At 40.5% G+C, this 22598-nt stretch overlaps 2 protein-coding genes across 2 annotated transcripts; both read right to left on the reverse strand.

The window, feature by feature from the left end:
* Positions 1-32: 32 nt before the first annotated feature.
* On the reverse strand, positions 33-16248 carry atp13a2 (ATPase cation transporting 13A2). Its single transcript, XM_085343806.1, has 29 exons — positions 16196-16248; positions 11736-11812; positions 11158-11325; positions 10412-10470; positions 10235-10301; positions 10078-10157; positions 9838-9915; positions 9690-9759; positions 9407-9541; positions 9247-9313; positions 8194-8325; positions 7266-7427; positions 6887-6997; positions 6745-6791; positions 6475-6663; positions 6170-6376; positions 5895-5999; positions 5407-5563; positions 5175-5286; positions 4937-5061; positions 4619-4797; positions 4068-4160; positions 3906-3985; positions 3608-3760; positions 3368-3464; positions 1898-2121; positions 1599-1750; positions 1255-1427; positions 33-279 (listed from the first exon to the last, which is right to left on the reverse strand). The coding sequence occupies exons 1-29, from the start codon at positions 16206-16208 to the stop codon at positions 115-117; spliced, it is 3477 nt and encodes a 1158-aa protein (XP_085199932.1). The 5' UTR covers positions 16209-16248; the 3' UTR covers positions 33-114.
* Positions 16249-18869: 2621 nt separating this feature from the next.
* On the reverse strand, positions 18870-22098 carry LOC146610693 (succinate dehydrogenase [ubiquinone] iron-sulfur subunit, mitochondrial). Its single transcript, XM_085344182.1, has 8 exons — positions 21975-22098; positions 21028-21161; positions 20833-20918; positions 20580-20716; positions 20353-20469; positions 19586-19687; positions 19344-19466; positions 18870-19262 (listed from the first exon to the last, which is right to left on the reverse strand). Exons 1-8 carry the CDS (start codon positions 22032-22034, stop codon positions 19182-19184), a joined length of 840 nt encoding a protein of 279 aa, XP_085200308.1. The 5' UTR covers positions 22035-22098; the 3' UTR covers positions 18870-19181.
* Between the last annotated feature and the right edge of the window lie 500 nt (positions 22099-22598).

A 22598-nucleotide genomic window follows, 5' to 3' on the forward strand; every position in this document is an offset into this window, starting at 1 on the left:
AATAAAAATAGTTTATTATTGAAGACTTTGCATTGTTGGTCAAGTTGGGGATGTAGTTTGGGCATCTGTGGCATAGTTTGGCTCAGATTACAGTCACGGAAGGCCAAGCAGATGCTAGCTACAGCACAGAACTGTATCTGTGGGGGTCAGAGTTTGATTGAGAGGCGGCCATGATGTAGAGTCTGACAGAAGAGAGTCCAGCTGTTTATACTGTTTCTTAGACGGACGCTTCCCTCGCAGCAGTTGAAGGCAGTTCAAAAGACCCAGGTCTATCAGCACCTGGGAGGAAAAAACATGGAAGTGGTAGAATAATTCAGGGAATCTGTTGATATACAGTACTGCACAACAGTACTGAGGCACCCCTATACTTTATATTTTGCTCAGAAAATGACAAATTATTACTGTCTCAGGTCTGGGCTGGATTTCTGTTTATTTTATGTTCATCTAATATAAGTTACTTTTTAGACCCAGCACTTCTTTTATAATGGGAAGTGTGTTTGTTTGGGGTTTTTTTTTTTCTTTTTTTTTTTTTTTTTTTAAAAAGCAAGTCTGTGTCCAAAGAAAATTTTGAAAGAACTTCAGAGTCTTGAACTATTGCTCAAGACCTACTTTGCAAAACAAGCCTGGCTCCTTGAAAGCAAAGTATAAGGAAATGAAGTGTGAAGACTTTTGCACAGTATCGTATCTCACTTAAAGCAATGAAAGCATCATTATTACTATTACCCCATTTAATTTGATCCCTCTGTCCCACTGCAGCCTCCGTTTAACAGTCTACAAGATGGTATCACAAACCTTGACACCGTGTGCCCTCTTGCTTCTTATTGTTCCCTCACTGTTAATTATTTTTATTTTTTTTACGATGCTTATCTATTTTATTTAACAAATGTGGCCACAGTTGTTAAATAATGTTCTATCAGTTACATCAATTCGCTAAAGAAAAATCCCATCTTCTTTATTCAGGCCTTCAACACCTCTAGAGTGGACTATGTGTGGTTAGTCCAAAATGCTGCTGTGCATCTTTTAACAGGCATCAGAAAGCATGGTCACATCACTCCTTTGGTCAGCACTGCTGCTTTTAAAATGTGCTATAAAAAAAAAAAAAAGTCTACAGTAGGGCCTTATTCTAGCAAACATGTTCACTTTAGAATATTACGAGCTTTCTATCACAGCCACTTTAAAGATGTCTGATTTCGTTGATTTTGCTGTGTAGTTTAACAGACGGGGAATCTGGGAAGCTCCGTACAAATCACTCACCTCCACGACAAAACAAATGAGGAAGTTGAGAGCAGCCAGACTAACGAGCAGCAATTTAAAATTCATGTCAGAGATGTTGTACAGTTGAAGTAACCGGCTAAAGACAGCCCCAGGATACAACACCAGCCAGGTTGTCACACCAAACTGGACGAACAGCAGGATAAGGAAAACCACTGGGAAAAGGAGAGAAAAAAACACTTGTGACTCAACTGTCCTGCATCAGTGATAAGTTTCACTAATGTTGAACTCAGTATGACTTTCATGAATAGTTCTAAATTTGTCCAAATGTATCGCCCTCCCAAACTGAAATCATCCTCCTTTGGCATTTGAACATGTTGACTCACTGTTGTGGTAGAGGGGTTTCTTGTGGGGGTAGCTCTTGGTGACCACCACTGACATGATGATGTACTGGAAACCAGATATGTCAAACACACAGGTGTTTTCGAAGTTTGGCAGATTGGCTGTTCCGACCTCAGTCGCATTGAGAGGAATATACCTAAAAATGAAGGAAGAGACAAATAAGAGTTAAAGTGCAGAACACGTGGGATGCTCTTTTTCTAAATCTGCATCTGAACACACAGAAGTCAACGTAAACAGTTTTCTTGAGGGCAGTCTGATGAGAAATAAAAGCTATTTTGCTGACCACTCCTCTGAGGTTGTGATGAAGAGCGCAGCCAGCTGGCCCAGAGCAATCATGCAGGTGTGGATGAAGAGGCTGCCCAGTACAGGCAGGGCCAACAGACTAGCCGCGGGTCTGGAAGGGTACAGCTCTTCACTAGGGCCTCCTCTTCCCATCACAATGGCCAGCAGAGTCACCAGAAGAATGTCACAATACAGGAACTGCTGGTCTGCTACGCTCGTCTTCACCTGGACACACATCAAGAATGATTATTTAGGGGAGAAAAAAAAACAAAACAAACTTGTATGATTTAGGACTTTGTTTTGTTTTCATGCAGATCAAGTCAACCGGACTGTGGTTCTGTTTGGCATTTGGTGTTAAGAGACTGCACAGGTCACATTTTATGGGCTACCAAAGTGTTCAATATTAAGTGAAAGAACATTTTCCACATTTTAAAGTTGGAGCTCCACATACACATAGTCATTTCCATTTGCTTCTAAGAATAACAGTTAAAACTGCTTTTTTTGACGAGAGCTGAACAGAATGCAGTGTGCTTTCGCTCATGCCGTTTTATTAAAGTTTTTGGCCACATTCATTTCTCACTACCTGTAGACCAGGTTGTACTGTTTTGTTTTTTGTTTTTTGGCGGGGGGGGGGTTTGACCCTTGGCAGCGAGAAGTCCAATCAAGCACTTGTGATAACTTGCAATGAATGTTTCACATCGCTGTGGAGGAACTTTGCTCAACTTTTCTTCGGAGAACTGCTTTCATTCAGCCAAAGCGGAGGGTTTTCCAGCATGAGTGACCTGGATGACCTTCAATGAGCTCTTGGAGTATTTTTGGTAGGCTTGCCAATGTAGGTCCACCACTGTTCCGAGTTTTCACCATTTGTGGATCATGTCTCTCTCTGTGGATCCCTGGAGTCCCAAACCATCAGATATTTAACCCTTTCCAGACTGACAGATGTTGATTAATTTGTTTTTAAGCTGCTTTTTGAGATCTTTTTGCCTGTTTCGCCTTGTCAAACAGGTCACGTTATTTCTTTATCCAACAGATCTGCTAGTAATCAGGCCTGGGTGTGAAACTGAACTCATCGTTTAAAAAAAAAAATGCATCTAATCACATTAATTCATAATTAATATAGAGGGTGGGATGAAGAGGGGGTAATAACCATTTCCCACAGGGCCAGGTAGGTCTGGATAGCCGGATAGCTTTTGGCTATCCAGACCTACCAAAATGCAGGTATCATTACACCTGTTTTGTGTTATCTTTGTCTTTGCTTATCTGAAACATGTGTAACGTTTATTATGAGTTATTTATACACATATTTTCATACATTTTTAGTTTATTTCAGTCATTTTATCCATAAAATGTATGTTTTGGTTTATTTCTACAATGGATGAAAAGCTGGCAATAAATTGCAGCTTCATGTTTAAGGTGATCTACGGGGACAAAGCAGAGAAAGATGAGGGAGTTGTGATCTGCTGATACTCACCGTGTAGAGGATGATGACGGAGCAGAACTGAATGAGGCTGTAGAGGGCCATGTATCTAAAGAGACTGAAGGAGGTGACCAGAGAACATCGTCCCTCTCTGAATGGAAAAAGAGTAGGACGGGGGAAAAAAAAGGACAGATCTTTTTCTTTTTGCAGACACAAATGAGAAGTTTGGTTGGTTTTCAAAAAGACTTCCCCCATCTGCTTTGTGTTTTCTAGGCTTTTAATCTCAGTCTTTACCTGATAAGCAGGGGCACACAGCTGATGTTTTCAGTTTTGGAAGTAAAAGGTGAAGCAACTGAAGCCTCAGCTTCGGAAAGAGAAACCCCGACATCAGCAGCTCTTAGTGCCCCGCAGTCATTGGCCCCGTCTCCACACATCCCCACTCGGTAGCTTCAGAAACAGTAGCAGTATTTCACAGTTAATGTTATAAAAATGATTCCCTTTCATTATATTTCTACTCTGTTTTATTTCCCATTTGTTCTCCTTATGTGTCAACTCCTTTCTAGTTTGTGTATGCTGCAGAAACTGTACTCACTTCAGTTTTTGCAGCTCCTTCACTAGCTGGGTTTTCTGGTCAGGGGCCATGCGTGCAAATATCGTGGCTCTCATCAAAACCTGCAGTGACAGCAGGTTAAAGTCATTAGCGTGCAAGTGCGGTGCACTGTCAAAGTATTCCTGTTTACACAGTTTCCATTACCTTCGGCAGATACTCAGGGAAGTGGTCACAGAGGACAGCAAAGGACTTGCCATTGATAGCCAAGTGATAGACAACACCACCCTGATACAAACCCTGAGAGAGGAGGAGAGACATCAGTAACAGTAACTCAAATGAATCCTGCCAGTTGAAAAAAAGTAGGCCATAGCTGGACTTGTTATGCATACAACTGTCATAGAAACAGAAAGCATTCAAGCTGTTTAGAAATGTGTTGACATGAGAGAGAGATGAAGATCATACCATTTCATTTGCCTTCAAAGCTGCACAAATTTGCTTCCATTAAAAATGAACTATAACCAGGCAACAATATGAGTCCTCGACTTTACTTGAGCACTGAGGTCATTTACTTCCATGTTTGCAGGCCACAGGCACAAACACAGAAACCAGGCGTGACATCAGTGAGCAACACTTCAACCGGAACTCTTTCACAACGTAGCCGTTTCATAATTTCATAGCTGCTAGTATGACTGTAACAAACATTTTAGCAACAGAGTACAATCCAGAGTGGAGTGTCCCATTTAAGCAAGACCAACCTGAGTGATGACCTCTACTGAACTTTGGCCAGAAAGAGCCGCTTCCTCCTCCAGGCTGAACCTCAGGGTGGGCATGGACTGGGCAGTGTGGGGGGTTGCAGTGATGAATATCACCTTCTCGTCAGATCCCACCATCCCACAGGTTTTTGCTACATTAACTGCTGTTAGAACATTGTCCCCTATGGTTAAAAAGACACACAAGATGGGACAAAAAGACTTTTAAAAAACCCATCTGTGTCGATTCCTACAACTTACTATCTTATAACAAGAAATATTATAAGTTGCACGGTCAGTGATGAATACACAAACATTCCTCACCAGTGACCATAATGCTGCGAACGTTCGCCTTTCTCAGGATGTTGATAACTTTGGCACTCTCAGGCTTTACCAAGTTCTTCATCATCAGCAAACCCAGAAAGTGCATGTCTTTCTCTACTTCCCCTCTGTGGACAAACAGCTTGATCAGCAAACATATTAAACTATTATAGATCATTTTTTTAAAAATGGATAAGTTTTTGTGCCACAATTAAGCCAGAAATATAGACTATGTTCTTACCGCTCAATGGTGCTTAAGTTAGAGTTCACATTTAATGGCTTGTAGGCGACTGCGAGAACCCTGAGGCCTTCACTGGAGAAGCTGTGCAGTTTGCTGGAGAACTGTGCTGGAACTGGAAATGCAAACATTCCATTTTGGACAAATGTCATAAAATAGGAAAACGTACTGCAAAAAAACAAAACGTGAGTAAATGTCACTAAAGCTATAGTTATGATTTGTGTCAATTTTGAACCTGTTTGAGTCTGGCAGAGGCTCGCCACCATCTCTGGAGATCCTTTGATGAAAGCAAGAGCTGAGCGCCCCCCGTGGGTCACTGTCACCACACTCATCCTCTGCAGGGCTGAGGAGAAGGGAAACCTTTGTACAATTGCCATCGCCTCATCCGTGGACTGAGAGCAAAATGAAAGAATAAATGAAGACTTTCGGCAAGTTCTTGATCTTTCCAAATGGCAGACAAAGCAGACAAAAAAAAAAAAAAATTACGCTGCTTAAGCTTACGCGTTTTCATTTATCCACCTGCCCTGGCTACATCTGCTTACCAACTGTCTTGCATTAGAAAAGAGGCACAAACCAAGTACATCTTTCATTATCAGCAGCCGAAACACAGGAGCAACTATTTGAAAAACAACCGCTGCCCATATAACAACTTTACAGTCAGTAAGCATTCGCTTTAATAAATCCTACTGATCAACCTGTATCAGTGATAACAGGGATACTCACTGCTCCATAAGCTTGTTGATCTGGTGGTCTCATTACTGCCAAAACTTTGTGGCCTCCAAACTCTGCATTTAGCACACTGCCATCTCCATCTGGCTCTTGAAGAGTCTGCAAAATCAGAAAAAAAATGAACTCCAATTCCCATTAATGTTTTCAGATTGTGAAACTGAAAGAGCCTCCAAGCATACATTTTCATCAATTATTTAAAAAAAATCCAAATTTTTAAATGAGATGCATGCGAGCTCAAGCACTTTGAAATAAGTAACACGGTAACATACCCAACCAGTGGACTCGACCATCTTAAGCTCCAAAGGGTCTCCGAGGAGCTGGCCACGCAGCAGCGCAACAGTGTGACAGCAAGCCAAGCCAGACCTCAGGTGCCCCGGAGGCAAAAGCCTGGGCTCAGGCACCAGCTCTGAAAAACCGGCAGGCCCCGCCTCCAACACTCCCCACACATCCAGACCCTCCTCTGTCAATGTTCCTGTCTAAGAAAACAGATGTACAAAGCACCAGCAACATGTAAAGTAGCTGTGGTTCATCTCTATGTACACAGCACACTTCTAGCAACACTCTCCCTCCTCACCTTGTCAAAGCAGAAGAGTGAGACCTTGCCACAGATGTTGATGCGCGGTGGACTGATGCAGAAGATGCCACGTTGCTTCAACCTTCGCTGAGCGTAGATTGTGCCAGTAGTGATGGCAGCAGGCAGAGCGGGAGGCACCGCAATGGTTACAATATCCAGACTCCTAATAACCAGCTCTGCCCAGGTCACCTGGATACACATCCAACCACATGTCAGTGATAGTATTTTACTATGCGAGCAAAACATGCAGTCACTAGAGATGCCACTTACATTTGATCTATAGAGGACCACAAAAATGTAAATGGTTCCAATGAGAGCTGCAGCAGTGAGATGGGGAATATTGGAAAAACTTGTTATTGGGTCAAAAGGCTTCATGTCTCAATGATAACCAGGTTGCTGTTAAAGCTCTTACCAACTGAAGCCAGGATGAGCAGGAACTTGACGGCATCTCGGTAAAAGCGGAAGTCGATTGGCTGAGGATATAAAATGGAGCTGACCAGGTCACCTTTGGCTGTGAAAAACCCTGTGGATAATCCACATACAAACAGAAGTGGTTTCACTTGGTGTATAAACAGTTTAAGTGCCAAAATATATTGAATGTATAATTATTTGCAACTGTAAACCCTTTTATATTTTCTTTATACTCATGTTTATTAATCACTTCAGGAAAATCTGATCCGTCTTGCCTCAGTGAAAAATATTTCCGCATGGAGTCAAAGCATCACAGGGTCCCTTCAACTTGCAAAATAAACTCTAAAAGAACGAGTCACATCATCGGTTTCTCTACTCACCGGTGCTTGTAACAACAGCAACAGCCCCACCGCCTCCTGGTCTTCCTCCCTTTGCCTGAATGAGCTGCGTACCGGAGAACAGGGTGTGTCTGCGCTCAGTGTCTGAGCTGTACTTCCTATCACTAGCCTGCAGTGGAGTCTTGAGCACGGGGACACTTTCGCCTGGACACAGATGACAAGAGCAGATTACTGCACACATTCCTCAAAAGTCAGGCTATAATAAGAATTAGTAACACACCTTTATGACCAAGCGCCACGACCATTAGTTGGTCAAATAATAAAAATGTGTCTGAAGCAAGTTATGTACCCTCTTTTGGACAGACTCCTACACTAAACATTCATTGAATAACTAGCACTGACATGTAAAGTAGTTTGGAAGTGAAGAAAATCCCTTCTGATGGCCAATTTGTTGCTTTAGTTACACTCAAGGTTGTGAAATGTGACTTGACTCTAGCCTTGATAACACTTTTAAATTAGTCTTGTGGGCACGACGAGCAAATAACATGACGACTGAGGAGCACAGCCAATCGATTTTGTTTTTCCACACATTAACTCCAGATGCGGAGAATCGGGTCAGGACCTGGTTATGATAGTTACATAGGGACATTGTTAGAAACTGTCATCTCTCAAAAAGCAGGAAATTGTCTGCCTCACATTTATTCTCACTACTGGAACGACTCAGTTTGGTTTAGGCCAGGGTGCTACCTGGTTAGAACACACTGAAGGCATGATGCAAGATCTACGAATTCATCCGACTATTACCCGTTTTAAAACATCATATGGGCCACAGAGCTATCATACACTACACAGACTGGCAAATAAAATGTCCAAACATTTGCTCTCACGTGCACATCTGCAGGATGTCTTAGAAAAGTTCAAAATGGCTGTTTGAAAATGTCTTTAGGTGCTGTTAAGGTCAATTAATTACCTGTGAGCATGCTCTCATTGACAAGACACTCCCCAGCCAGCAGGGCAGCATCGCAGGGCAGCAGCATACCTTCCTGAGGGATGATCAAACAGTCGCCGGGGACCAATTCCACTGAACTCACACACTCCTCCTCTGAGAAAACACACAGTCCAGTACAGATGTCTATGCGAAGGCTTCTGGAGTGACTGGTCAGAATCAAAAACCTACTGAACATGATAATTTCACACTTCCTTTGCAAATGTTTGTCCTCGTGACCAGTCCTGCACTAATGTGCTTAATGTAGTACTTTTCTCTGTTTCTGCATGTGTAACCTTATAGGCAATGTGGAACCAAATTATATTTTCTCACTCTCTCTTTTTTTGTTACATTTCTATAGCTGCTGGATATTTTTGCAAACTAGTTAAACAAACAAAAAGCTCAGCTGGTTTTTGCCTCAAGGGAACAGCTTAAAGTTTCCCTGGGGAGTTTTTCTGTTTGCACTCAGCGATGCTTAGTAGAACATGTTTGTATATGAGATAGAATAACAAAGTTACACAACTACAGCCGGTAAAGCACATTGTCAAGGTCCTTGTCCACGTAGGTGCATAAAGAGAGGACCATAAAGGGAGGACAAGCATGTGCCAGTTAAACCGTTTAACAAATTACTTGTACACTGTAACTGGTCCAAATGATCAGACCTGACATTCTGTTTTAACAGGGTGCATCTGTGGTTTAAGAGTTAGCAACTGTTACCGACACAAATGAGTTTCATTTAGTTTGAACACTATTTTTTTATCTCATCAGCAAATCGAAGTGTTTTTAACTGATAAACATGCTCCTCTCAGTGACTGTCTTGGCTTTAACAATTAAAACTTTTTAATATTATTTATTATTTATTGAGCATATCGACTGCTCTTCCATCTTCACATGAATTACATTAGTGGACTCCTGTCAAAGTTATTTTAAGTATCAATCAGTTAAACATTCCACAAATAATTGTGTTTCTGGAAAAAAAGTAAATTCATATTATAAAACATCTGCTTAAAAAAACAAACAAACAAAAATACCCCTCACCTCCCGACTTTCTGCGAATAGTGACGGTTGTGATTAGCTGGGCCATGTTGCGAAGCGTGATGCTTTGCTGGTCACAAAAACATAAATACCATTATTCTCTCGTTTCTGTGCTTAAACACAGTCAGTTACAATTCCAGTGTGTTTCTGATAACAGGCTCACCTTCCGGGTCTCATAAAGTGAGATACCGATGGAGATGACAGAGATAATAAATATACATATGGCATAAATATAATACTGATCAACCGTCCAGAGGATGATGCTGAACATCTGGAACACATAGAATGGGTTGAGGATCTACAGAAACAAAAAAAGAGTGAAAAAAATATGTTAAAAAATATATATAACTGGATGCATCATGTGAGCTTTTTAAATAAATTATTACATCAAATATTTAAAAGCCAAATGAAAAAGAAATCGGTATGAAGGTAATCATGTATCCCACCTCCTCAAACAGCAGCTTTGGGTAAGGCTTCACAGGCACATCAATAAGATTTGTTCCATATATGGTTCTCCTGAAAGAAATCGTGCATTTGATTATTCAGCATGGTCCTCTGAGATTAGGGAATGTGTTGTGTCCATGTGTTTCCTACCTAAAGCTCTGCTCCAGGGGACTCAGTCCCTTTTGGGAGCCATGCAGGTTATTGCAGGTCCAGTCCTCATTGAGGACACTATAAAAACAAATTAATCCACTTTTTTTTTCCACAACACAACGAGTGCATTAGACTATTAAAAGAGTGAGTTTTGGGGGTATGTTCTTCTTTTTATTTAAGACACACAAACTCATGAGTCTAGTTTAGTTGAATCCCACTGCATTATAGTTTTTTCCGTACCTAACGCGACAGAACGTGCCTTTCCTATCCACCCAGACATAACGCAGTCCTTCAAACAGGTAGTACCGCAGCAGTGTTTTCTGCAACACAATAAAGCTGTCAGATCTTGGAGAAGTACCGTTCAGGACAAAAGGTTCTGCTGAAACATCTGCTTTACCTCCTCTTTGTACAGCTGAACTGTATCTCTGGATTCGGTATCCTCTGACTGTCCAAGCAACTCCAAACTGGAAAGAAACAACCAAGTTAGATTAGTTTTGTTTAACAGTTCTCTTAGATATATGTACACAGTTGAAAGACTTAGGGTGTTGTGTGAATATATAGACAAGTAGTTCACCTTCCCTCCTCCATCTCCTCTGTAAGGACCTCCACCACATGCTGCTGGCCAAAACTGTCCTGAAGGAAAAGGTTACACAAATTCACCAGTTAGAGTTGGAAACTGGACACTTTCTTAAAGCAAGACAGGAAGTATCTAACAGAAAACTGCCATTCAATCTAGGTGATCAGAACATCACAAAATAAAGTAAAGTAATAACTGTTCAGGTTAGTGTAAGCAGGAGTATTTCACTAAAAAGTTCCAGTACTTCAGTGATTCACCCACCTGCTGTTCAAACCTTCTGTTTACATTTGGCAGCCAATCTGAAGACAGTTGGCGTAAAAGGAAGCTGGTCTTAATGAGAGAGGAGCTAAAAAAGCTTGTTTCAAACTGTGAATGCAGGACACCAGGAATACAAAGCTGGAGATGACGCCCTATTTAAAACTTTGGAATGGAACTATCATTGCATATATTAGCGAGCATATATTTTTTTTAAAAGTTACGTAAAGTTACGCTAGTATGCTGGATGCCCTTCCTGACGCAACCCCAAAAGGATTTTTGTTTCTTCCTGGAATCTTTTGTTGGAGAATGTGTAAACAACTATACATAATACATATACTAATACTCTATGACCAAGCCAGTTTTTGCAATAAGAAGCCTAGATTAAGTCCTGCAAGGACAATGTGGAACAAAGTGATAGGCAGTGATAATAATGCCAGCCATCAGGTTGAGTTTACTTCAGCATAGGAACTGTTTGATTATCTCACTCTGAGAAGCAGAATATCCGCCAAAGCCGGAGGGCAGGACTTGCAGCGGGCAAAGACACCAAACCGTGGGCGCCAGTGAAACACAAGCAGGAGGAGCCCTAAGGACAGCAGGGCAGCCAGTCGACACAACCACACCCGCCAGCGCACCCACTTATACCCCTGAACATCCTGGTGGGAGAGAGAACCAAACAGGATTTCAGGTTCAAAATCAGACTCATTTTCACATCCACACAGCGGTTCATTTCCATAAATCTAGTCAACTTATCATTGGTGGCATTGCATGTTAAAAAGCCACTGTAGGAAGCCAGATTGTGTCTTGTATTGTCTTTGGAAGTGATACTAAAAACCACAAATGATAGAAGTTATTTATAACAAGGCCACAGAGACCAACGCAAGTTCTGCATCTACAGGTGACAGGTGCTGGGCACAACATCAAGTCATCAGTTTCTGCACTTTCACTTATACAGCATTTGATTTTCCCAGTTTAACCTTTTCTTTTCTATATCTATCTAACTCACAGCTAGATAACAAACAACACACACCACAACAGGAATCAGAAACACTGAGTAGGTTCTTACCATGTGTGTGTCAGGACTCAGTAGGGGGTCTCGAGGACTGGGTGAGGGGAGTCCGCTCTGCGGCTCCACCACACTACCTACAGAACAGGATATGCAGGGTGAATGGTGCGTCTGTTAAAACATTAACATGAACCAAGCAGCATAAAACACACACACACACGCCTTCAAAGTCAATATTGACAAAACGCAGTGCAAAGCTTGTGTCCGGTCCATGCCGCAAACTTGAAGACTTTCTTTAATGTGAGACATCCTGAGCAGGAATTCAGATACAAATATTAAAAAATGTTTTGCCTCTGCAATGTAGTCTAAACTGAACAGGGAGAGCTCTCCAGTCCAGGACAGTGCGGGTAAAAACATCTCACAGTTGTTCATCTGTGTACTTCTAAATAAGTAAGATCACAATGTATATGATTTTTAGGAGATTCAAGAGTCACCATAAACTCTAATAAAGTCAATCCGCGCATCTCATTAAGCTGGAAACACTTTGAGGTTTTACGAAAACATTAACTTTACAGCGCGAAAGAGGTGAAAAGCTCGCTATAAACTCATACCGATAACAGCGAAAATCAAAACAAAAGCACAATAAACGACGCTATTTTCAGAACAGACTTCCGCTTCCAAACAGCTGGCTCGTATCGAAAAGAAAACCACATTCCTTTAATTTGAAAACACAATTTAGGAATAGACTGACCTTACCGTCAAAGCGCGATTAAAATTAAGCCTTTTCCCGAAAGTTACGGATCAGACCACCTTGCAGTGGTGCTTCGGCTCCCTGTAGCCTGCACTGATCCGGGCTCTTCATGCTTACGAGTCTAACCGGCTTCTGAAACAAACCCGTCACACGAAACGTCACCCGGAAAACTGCAGACAGGACGTTCATTTTTATTTATTTTAATCTAGTTTTTTTTTTTTATCATATCTGAGACTACGCATGCGGACAAATGGACAGGACAGTTACATTAAAAAATGTACTGGGGAAAGGGGAATCTTATCTTATTATTATAAAGGTAGCTAACAGCCAGAGTGCAACCCGTGAGGTAACCATGGGAACGGCACAGTAATTAAATCGCACCTGAGCACAGTATGAGGGCCATTCAATACCTCACAGCTGTTTTCTGGCACAGACATTACACTGCTGCTTTCCCTTGTTTGAAAACTAAAAGAACGAGTTAATCTGGTTCATACCCGCGCGCGCGCGCGCGCGCACACACACACACAAACACAGCAACAGTTAGAGACAACAACACAATTACGTTTCTGTGCTTGTTTGCGCCACCAGCTATCTTAAAATACACTGGATGTTGCTGCAACACTGTGGACAGTGCTAGCTGAGAAACAGTGATTGCTCTCTGCCTTTCTTATCGTGTGCTTTGCTAAGATAAAAGACAAAGTGGAGATAGCAGAGGGCTAATCTGCGCCTTTCCCAGATCACCTACCCATCTAGTTTATGTCCCAGTACACCTTAGCTACATTTAACTACATTTCAACAGATAACAAAAGAGAGAAACTCTACGGAGGTAAAAATCAACATTTTTAAGGGGAAAAATGCCTTTTACAGCCAAATGTTTTAACTGGTTTATATCAAACTTCTGTCTTTCTATTAAAATTATAATTAAACTGAAGACAGTGCTTTGTCAAAATAATTTTCAACATGACTCCTGACTACCAGGGTTTGCTTCTAGAAAGACTTACAGTTGCTTACCTCATTTCATTTCAAGACCAAGATGATATTGATTGGAAAAACAAGAAACACACGCACATATCAAGTTATCATTAAGACAATGTATTGTGCATGATACCATAACTGCTGCATGTTCATAATAAGAATATGATGTACGACACACGCATGTACACACGCACACTACCCTGACCACAAGAAACAACCGAGTCATCTGTTCTGCCATGCCTGTACTGCAGTCATGTGGAGGATTATCCAAGTTGGGCAATTTGACCAAATCACATGCTCACTTTGGTCGAACTAGGCCATACTCAACCAAAAGAAGCCTGTAAAGTATCAGCTATTCATTCACCACAGTGGGCCTTGATTTTGAAGTCATTCACCACGGTTTTCTGTGTACCTAACTATTTGGAATGGCTCATTTAACGACATGTTGCTACTCACCAGCTTCTACCAATTTTCTTTGTAAAAATCAGTGCTTGATTTCATCCGGTTAAGAGTCACCAACTCATTCAAATATGTCACCCATGTAAGGTGTCATCTCTTTACAAAACTTAAGAAAGCCCAGACTTTCAATTTCACGATAATACAGAACTTACACAGAGTAAAATTTCTGCAGTGTCTCAAAAAGGAAATGCCCTGTGTGCAAAAAAAAAAAAAAGACTAGACAGACACAAGACAGTCATCTGAGCTGAGGATGCAAAAACAAATCCTTGAAATTAAATAACCCAATACTGGGTGTTAGGTATTTTAGTACCATGGTAGCATTTACTGGATATTGTTTTATAGTGACATTATACAGGAAAACTCTGTCATTCAATAAGGCCCCTTTGTTTTAGTTATTTTTCTCTTTGACCCAAGAATTGATGTGTGAGAATCACAGGCTGGTACAAGGTTGAAATACCACAGAGATCACTCCCTCAGCTACATTAGTTTCTTAATCTTTTAGACGCCTGTTGAAGGCCAAATGGTTTGTTTCAGATTTCACTAATGAAAGAACTCTTTGTTTTGTGCCTTGAAAATATGTCGCTGAGATAATCACAATTGTAGCTGAACTGATACACTACACAAAGGATGCTTCTTCACCCAAGGGCAGGAAGACGCTCCCTTATCTTGGTCTGTACTGGTTTAAACTGATAATCTGCTGTCTCATGAATTTTACCCTCTATATAAACTGTTGTACTTGTGAATAAAGTTGAGTCACTTTGGGAAGACAATCTAAAGCAGTCTCTGTTTTCTTGTTCTCCCAAGCTGCTCCCGAGCTCGTACTAACACGCTGAATGGCATGCTTGAATATTACTTGAGAATATATTTGACTGTGTTACAGACTAAGGGACATTCTCTGCTGATAGGTGAAGGTACATTCTCTGCTGATAGACGTCCACGCCTCGAAGGAAGTCGATCCACGGATTAGGCCTTGGAAACCGTTTCCTTCACTGGGCTTTTCTGCCGGGACCAAGAGTCCGTACACCCAAAGGATAACCTTGCCATCCTGATATGGCCAGTAAATTCCTTTGTTACATCTTAGCAACTTAGAAACAGTTTTAGCAACAACAGCAGTGAAATTTACTGACTCGGAGCCCAAACAATACTTTATGAAACTGCAAAAGGGCACACAAACTGAAAGGTGCTAGTATCTGCAGCTGCAGCAGATACAACAGCAATACCATAAGTAACAGTAAATTGAGGAAACAGTAGTTTCTGTAGTGCTTTTGTAAGTAGCAAAAGTAGGGCAATGGTGAAGTCTTTAGATTGCCATGGTCTAAAGGGATAAGCATTAATTCATCTCCAGGGTATTATGTTATTGGCTGAAATTTCACAAGAACTTGACCGAAAAATCAGTGGCAGCAGGTCTTATAGAGTGAATGTTGTCAGTAAGTATGGAGGAGGTGAGAAGAGAGGTAAACAATGAGTGTCTACAGGGTGAGGCTTCTGTTATGGTTGGGTCTGCATTTCATCTAGTGGTGTTGGGATCTTGTCAAAACTGATAGAATTATAAATGGAGCAAAGTACCATCAGATTTTGACCTGCCATACAATGCATAGAATTGAAAATGTCTGATTGGCAATGGGTTTATGGCAATGGCAAGTGCAGTAAAAGCACACATTTATAGAAAAACACAGAGTAGAACACTATCAGTCATGAACTGGACTGTCCCCAGAGCCCAGACCTGAACATTATCAAAGCAATGTAGGATCATCTAAACGGAAAACAGAACAAAAAGCAGCCAACATCCAAAGAAGAGCTTTGAATGTTCTTCAAGAAGCCTGGAGAACTATTCTTGAAGACTACTTAAAGACATTTTTATGAAAGATGCCTAACAGAGTTCAGACTGTGCTGAAGAATAAAGGTTACTTCCTAGCTTGCTAGAACTGTAAAAACTAGGTTGCTGCCTTATATACTGTATTTTCATTTACGTTTGCACATTTTTCGATAAATCGCTGCACCTTTTTCCCATTTTTCTACAAAAATATAAAGAAATGAAAGGTGGTTCGCTTCACATTAGAGTTGAATTTCCAGTAATTCTGGATGCTTATCTTTATTAGCAGCCCTTTGTCCTTTGTTGACACTATACTGACATAGTACACAGTCGATCAAATGAAAAAAATAAGAAAGTGGGACCTTAGTACGCAAGCTGACAGAAGATGACCGTTAGTTTTTGCCATCAGTGGCCAACATTTATCCGTATCTAGCCGGCGAGATAACAGAGTTGTGGCTAACAGTTAGCAAACACAGTGTGTATGTTTGCAGGAAACATTCCCTTTAAAGCATCCGCACTTACCGCTCCCGTTCATCCCGTCGTCAGATCCCGCATACCTCTCATACCATCATAATGTTAATGACAAACAGTTTCCTGCTCCCGGTCATAAAAGCTTCTTTCAAACCATGCAGCGACCTAAACTACAATGACACATGTCTACGGATAGCCTCCTCGTCCAAAATTGTGACGACGCAGAAATAGCATTAAGTTAAAGAGCGTGGTACGCGAAGCGGTGATGTTTACTGCTGGTTTGGTAAGGACCACAAATATCTGCTCATTTCTTTCACGTGGCGCCTTTTTCCAAATAAAGCCGTCATGATATGCGTGAACAGTTGTTGTTTTAGGTGCAGTTCATGTGGATCACGCATATCATGACAAAAACAACACGTCATGATTACATGTCCCTAGAATGAAAATTGGCATCCAACAAATTAACTTTGGCCTTACACAAAAGAAAAGTTTACATTTTTATTAAATGGCCAAAAATAAATAAAATGCTATGACCTAATATTGGAAAACCCGTTTAATTAAATATAAATACCAACCAATCGTATTCAGCCATCGCCAAGAGTAGAGGCGGGTGGATCCAAGGGCGTAGGTTTTGTTTTGGCATTGGTGGGGACGGATGATTCAACCACCGAACCACCTTTTTGTCTTTGCTTCTTGATAAAAAGGGAGAATATATACTTGCCTACATATGCTATTCTACATGCTTTTAAACCATTTAAAATTGCAATTCATAGTTTTATATGTTAATTATATAATGTTAAATTACTATTAAATGTATTTTACTTCAGCCATATTCCATATAAATCAGGTATCATACAAAAATAAAAAATAGCTTCAAATACAGTCATGACAATAAAAGAATATGACTTTAAGGACTTAACAACATTACTTCAGTTATATTACACCAACATCTCTTATATACATTAGCACTAAGGGAACACTGAATGACCTGGTGGGTTTTGTCCATAAAACTACTCATCTAAAATGACCACAAAGTAAAAGATTTCTCAGCAAAATTATGCAACATTTTAGGCACACTATAAAAACATTACTGATGAGTCACTCATCAGTAATGTTTGTTGGGTGAGTGCATTTTTAAAACAATTTCTGCAAACTGCACTACAAGGTGGAATATTTGCAAAATCATGGCTACTTCATGATATATTGTCTCAAAATTAACCCTATGAATATCTCAGTACCATTAGGATGAAATTTTAAGGTTAGACGTATAATTTTAACAGCCTCTGTAAACTAATATCCTGGCTTGCTCGAGGCTGCCGTTTTCTCTGACAGTTTCAATCAAAATTAGAAATGCTGCTCTGAGACTGAGATAACTAATAGTGCTGCCTGTTGTGCAGTTAGTTTCCAAAACACGTTATTCATGGTTACAATTTTAGACTGATGTGGGCCAAAGCCTAGCATAGCCTGTAACGTTATTATGACGGACACATTTTATGAGTGAACTTGACTTTAAGTGACTTACAGGTTTCTTTGAAAAATACTTTCTTATATCCAGGTTCTTCCTTTGCGCTGCCATCCTCCTCTCCTCCTTGCAGCGCAGGCTTGGCGCTGCTAAAACTAAACAGAGTTTTTCTGTACTCGAAGAGATCAAATTATTGGTGGGGAAAATTCAATAATTGCTGGATATTGGTGGGGACATGTCCCTTCCGTCCATGCCAAATCTACGCCCTTGGGTGGATCAATCCAAATATCGATACCGACGCTCTTATTGGTATAGATACCAGCGCGAAAGGACCAATACTTTGTTTCTATCCAAGTTCACCACGCAGTTAAATAAATTAATAATAAATTAATAAATGTGTTAAATAAATTATTTACTTGCCAATGAAATCATATACTTGAAACATGAGCTACTAAAAATATTTGAATCTTTTTGCATTGACTGTCATCTCTATTTTATTTATAGCCTACAACACATTAAAACAAGAGAAGCTGACCTAAAGTTGGTTAGAGACAGGCACATTTCAGGTCTTCAAAAAAACACATTTTCAACATACATGCAAAACTGAAAGGTGTGAATTACTGTATTAACTAATTATTATGGGAGGTAAAAAAAAAAATCTGTTTTAGTGGTCATTAGAATGTGTCTAAAATCTGCAAACTCATGACACACTGCTCTTTCTGGCATAGCTGGTATCTAATACCAATAAGAGCGTCGGTACCTTTAAAGATTAAAAGTATTGGTACTGGTATCGACAATATTGGCCCTGTATTTACTTAGTGTTGGATCAATACCAGAATGTGCAGTATGACAGAGCACCACCACAAAGGCTGGTATGGAGACAGTGTGTAAATGGCTTTAGCATAACATGGGTGTAATATTACCTGGTAACATTTTACCACTACTCATTCTGCTAAGAATATTTATGGTCGAAAAAAAAGTTCTCGTTTACACAGTGAAATCGGCTTACTACAGACCAATAACACATGCAGCCCCGTAGCTGTTGGGCAGCTTGTAGGTGTAGGACATCAAAATTTAGAATTCGGGTAGCGCTTGTTGTCATTATGACAACAGGTGCAGATTTTTCACCATAGGTTATTTCTTCCTCTTTGCCATGAGCAGAAAATTATGTCACTGTGACAAAACATTTGATATGTTTTCATCTCATTATCCTTCCCTAGGAATGCAAGTTACAAAGGTGATCAGCATACGAGCATGGTCTCCATATCAAGCTTTACTCGAGTTTAATGATTATGCATATAAATATTAACAAGCTGATACAATTTCAAGCAAATGTAGTACAGCATGCAAAAAGCAGAACTGTAGTCCAACATGTCGCAACACTTGTACGGCATTTCTAGCGTCCTTTTCTCAGAATTTCCATCTTCTTGTTCACTTAAACACACTTGGACTCATTCAAACACATAAGACACTCATCAAGAGCACAAAATGTACAGTTCTAAGCAAGGTTTACAGCTGGCCTCCTAAGTTTGAGGTATTCTCAGTGGATCTTGAGCCAGTTTCATATTCACACGCTCATGAAGCTGCTGCTTTCTTCTCTTTGTAAGTCGCCATCATTTTCTTGATCTCCGCGATGGCCTTTCCCGGGTTGAGTCCCTGTAGAGAAGTGAGTCAGACAGAGTGAGAAACTGAAAGTCTTAACTGTGAGGAAGTGTGTGTTTGGTCACATCGGAGCACCTTGGGACAAGTCTTAGTGCAGTTCATGATAGTGTGGCAGCGGTACAGCGAGAAGGGGTCCTGAAGTTTAGACAGGCGCTCCTCTGTGAATTCATCACGGGAGTCAATCATCCACCGGTACGCCTGTGGGATAAAGACACCAAATTCAGTATCAATGGCATCTCCACCAGCAGTTAAAAAAAAGAAAAAGAAAAAAGAGCTATCTCCCTAACATTATAATAATAATATAATATATTACCTACCTGCATGAGGACAGCAGGTCCAAGATATTTGTCTCCATTCCACCAGTAGCTGGGACAGCTGGTGCTGCAGCAGGCACAGAGGATGCACTCGTACAGGCCATCCTGTTATGTTAGACAGTCAAATACCAGCTTATTCTGCCTGTTTAATCAAATTAGCAACAGCTCCTAAAACGTTGCTACCAAATTAATTATTTATTTTAATGGTTAAACCAGAGGTGTCAAGCATGACGCCTGGGGGCCAGAATCGGCCCAGTGTGAAGAAAGACAGAAATTTGGACTTTTAACTGCATTTCTCAGGTTTTACAGCTTCTCCTAATGACAAAAGGTTCCCCCATGACATCTCACAATACAGCAAAGTAATTACATTATAGATTTCTGTAATTTTACACATTTACTTCTTACAATTTAAGCCGAAAGAGTCAGGCTGACAGATGTCTTTCAATTTACTACAGCAGCATTTCTTCATCATGTAGAAAAACCAAGGCACACTGTTGAAATGAAGCTTCTTCATCTTATAATAAGATATCCCATTGATTAAATCTGTAGTTAAACTTCTGAAGACTGACAGAAAGTGGAGTTTCACTGGTCTGGCCTACATATAAAAGTTGGCTGTATGTGGTCAGCAGTGTAAAATAAGTTTGACATCTCTGGGTTACGCGATCAGTTCTCAGCGTGTTATACAGTACTGACACATGGCTTCAATGTTGCTTGTGTTAACCATGTGAATCACGTAGAGATTAAAAGAATAAGTTTTTTTCTTTTTCTACCAGCTTCTGTCTGTCCTCCACTGACTGGAAATACTGCTCCTTCCCCTCCTGAGATTCATCTTTCTTTTTCAAGTAGGGCTCGATGGATTTGTACTGCGCGTAGAAGTTGCTCATATCCTGGTGGTAATAAGGAGAGACACATGATGAATGTAATAAACTGTAATATACTTTCTTCCACGTCGCTTGTTTTTAAACTTAGATGGGTTCTCTCGACTAGCAGTACTTACAGGCACCAGATCTTTGACGACATACATGTGTGGAAGCGGGTAGATTTTGGTGGGTTTGCTAGTGTTGGCGTCAATCTTGTTAAGGCACGCCAGAGTGTTTCCTCCATTTATATTCATGGCACATGAGCCGCAGATACCTGAAGATATTTGAGATATTCACAGACAGTCAGTCTGAAACCAAGTCACTGATTTCTTTCATTCAGAAATTGTTCACATTATTATGTGCAAACAGAATCCAAATGGCCTCTCTTACCCTCACGGCAGGAACGTCTGAATGTGAGCGTGGGGTCTATTTCATTCTTGATCTTAATGAGGGCATCCAGAACCATCGGCCCACAGCTGTAATAATGAGGACACGTCAGTAGATTAGACAATGGCATAAAACGTGCAGTAAAAAGTAAACATACTGCTCAGCAGCCTTCTGTTCAATGACCAGTTCATGACTTACGTGTTGAGATCGATTTCATACGTCTGCATTCGTGGTTTGTCTCCAGACTTGTCGGGGTCCCAACGGTAAACCTGGAACTTTTTGATCCTGGGTTCAGGAGCCGGAGCAGCTGCAGTCTGAGCATGGCGCACCATCTGTACCACAGATAGTAAACAAACAATCCCAAATGAACTGAACTGAACATTACCAAGGTATCTGAATAAGAACAGTACAACAGTACAGTCCGATTAAAAACATTAGATATGTACAAAGGGACGCCTCATGATGTGACATTCCTGTTGGTGGTGCCATGTAAAACTAATCTGGGAGTATCCTGGAATACAAGAGTCTATCTAGTACGAGTGCTAATGCATTCCCTCGTATGAACAACAGCAACAAGGGCATTTAATTTACAGTTATAATGACAGACAATACACTTAGATGCCCTCAGATCAGTCTTTGTCGCGTTGTGTATTTACACAACACAGTTACTTACTGTACGCTCCTTTTGTGTAAGATAGTATGGAGTCTCCCCCTAGTGGAGGCCTGAAAGAACTGAACTGAAAGCGTTACATCACCTTGCGGACTTTGGTTATCTAACTGACTCTTCCAGGACAATAAAATATCAATTTAATGCATTAATAGCTGATATATTTATTAGAAGTTATGAAGTGTATAACCTATGTGCACTACCACTCAACAAAGAGGTCTTTACGAGGAGAAAAAGTTATCCGACAGTTTTCGCTTGACAGCTGACTCTGTCAAGTACTGTCAGATTTACACATAGGCATAGGATACAAAAAGGCCTATGCTACACATAGGCATAAACACTTTGTGATAATATCCTGTAGCCTAGCAAAAAAGTAAACAGTGCACGAACCAACAAAAAAGCCATTAATAGTTACGTCAGTGAAGCCTTCAAATACCGAATTAGATGTTTTTTGTTGGGGTTTTTTTTTTCTACTTACCACCATCACACTAGAATTCCTAAAAGCCAAAACATTTCTACTCAGACACGCCACCGACATGTTTCTGCCTGGATATTTCTGACAGCCACAATAGTCTCGGTCACTTTATGTGAACTGCTGCTGCTGTCTGTGCTCCTGATGTAAGCCGAGACCACGCCCCCTACGTGCTTGACGCAGGGAACGTCTTTTTTGTTGCCTTCACGTCCCCTCTTTCTTTAAATTCGTCAAGCATATTAGTCTGCTCTAAAGCTCGTGCAGAATTACGTGAAGCATGAAACGAGAACATTTTAACATTTAAACAATCATGTATGAAACTCTGCTTAATCACTTAGCTGGGCCGTAGGGGTAGGTTTAATCATTACTCATTCATATTTTTCCGACAGCACCTGAAAGTAGCATATGTATGAGACTCTTTCACAACTCTCATTGTCGGGTCAGTTACATACTTTAAAATGCAAGGTTGTTGTTTGGAGTAATTTATCTTAGGTTATGGTTGTAATCAGTTCTCTTTGTCCCAAAACCCTAATCATTGCTATATGAGGAAATTAATACTATTTATCTATCTATAAAGACACCATATTTTAAGATATTTTCAAAATTTAAGTTAATCCGAAATGTTTTACG

This window comes from Diplotaxodon limnothrissa, linkage group LG20, assembly GCF_057381915.1.
Source record: "Diplotaxodon limnothrissa isolate DT_005_m linkage group LG20, D_limnothrissa_male_GT1.1, whole genome shotgun sequence".
NCBI classification, from domain to species: Eukaryota; Metazoa; Chordata; class Actinopteri; order Cichliformes; family Cichlidae; genus Diplotaxodon; species Diplotaxodon limnothrissa.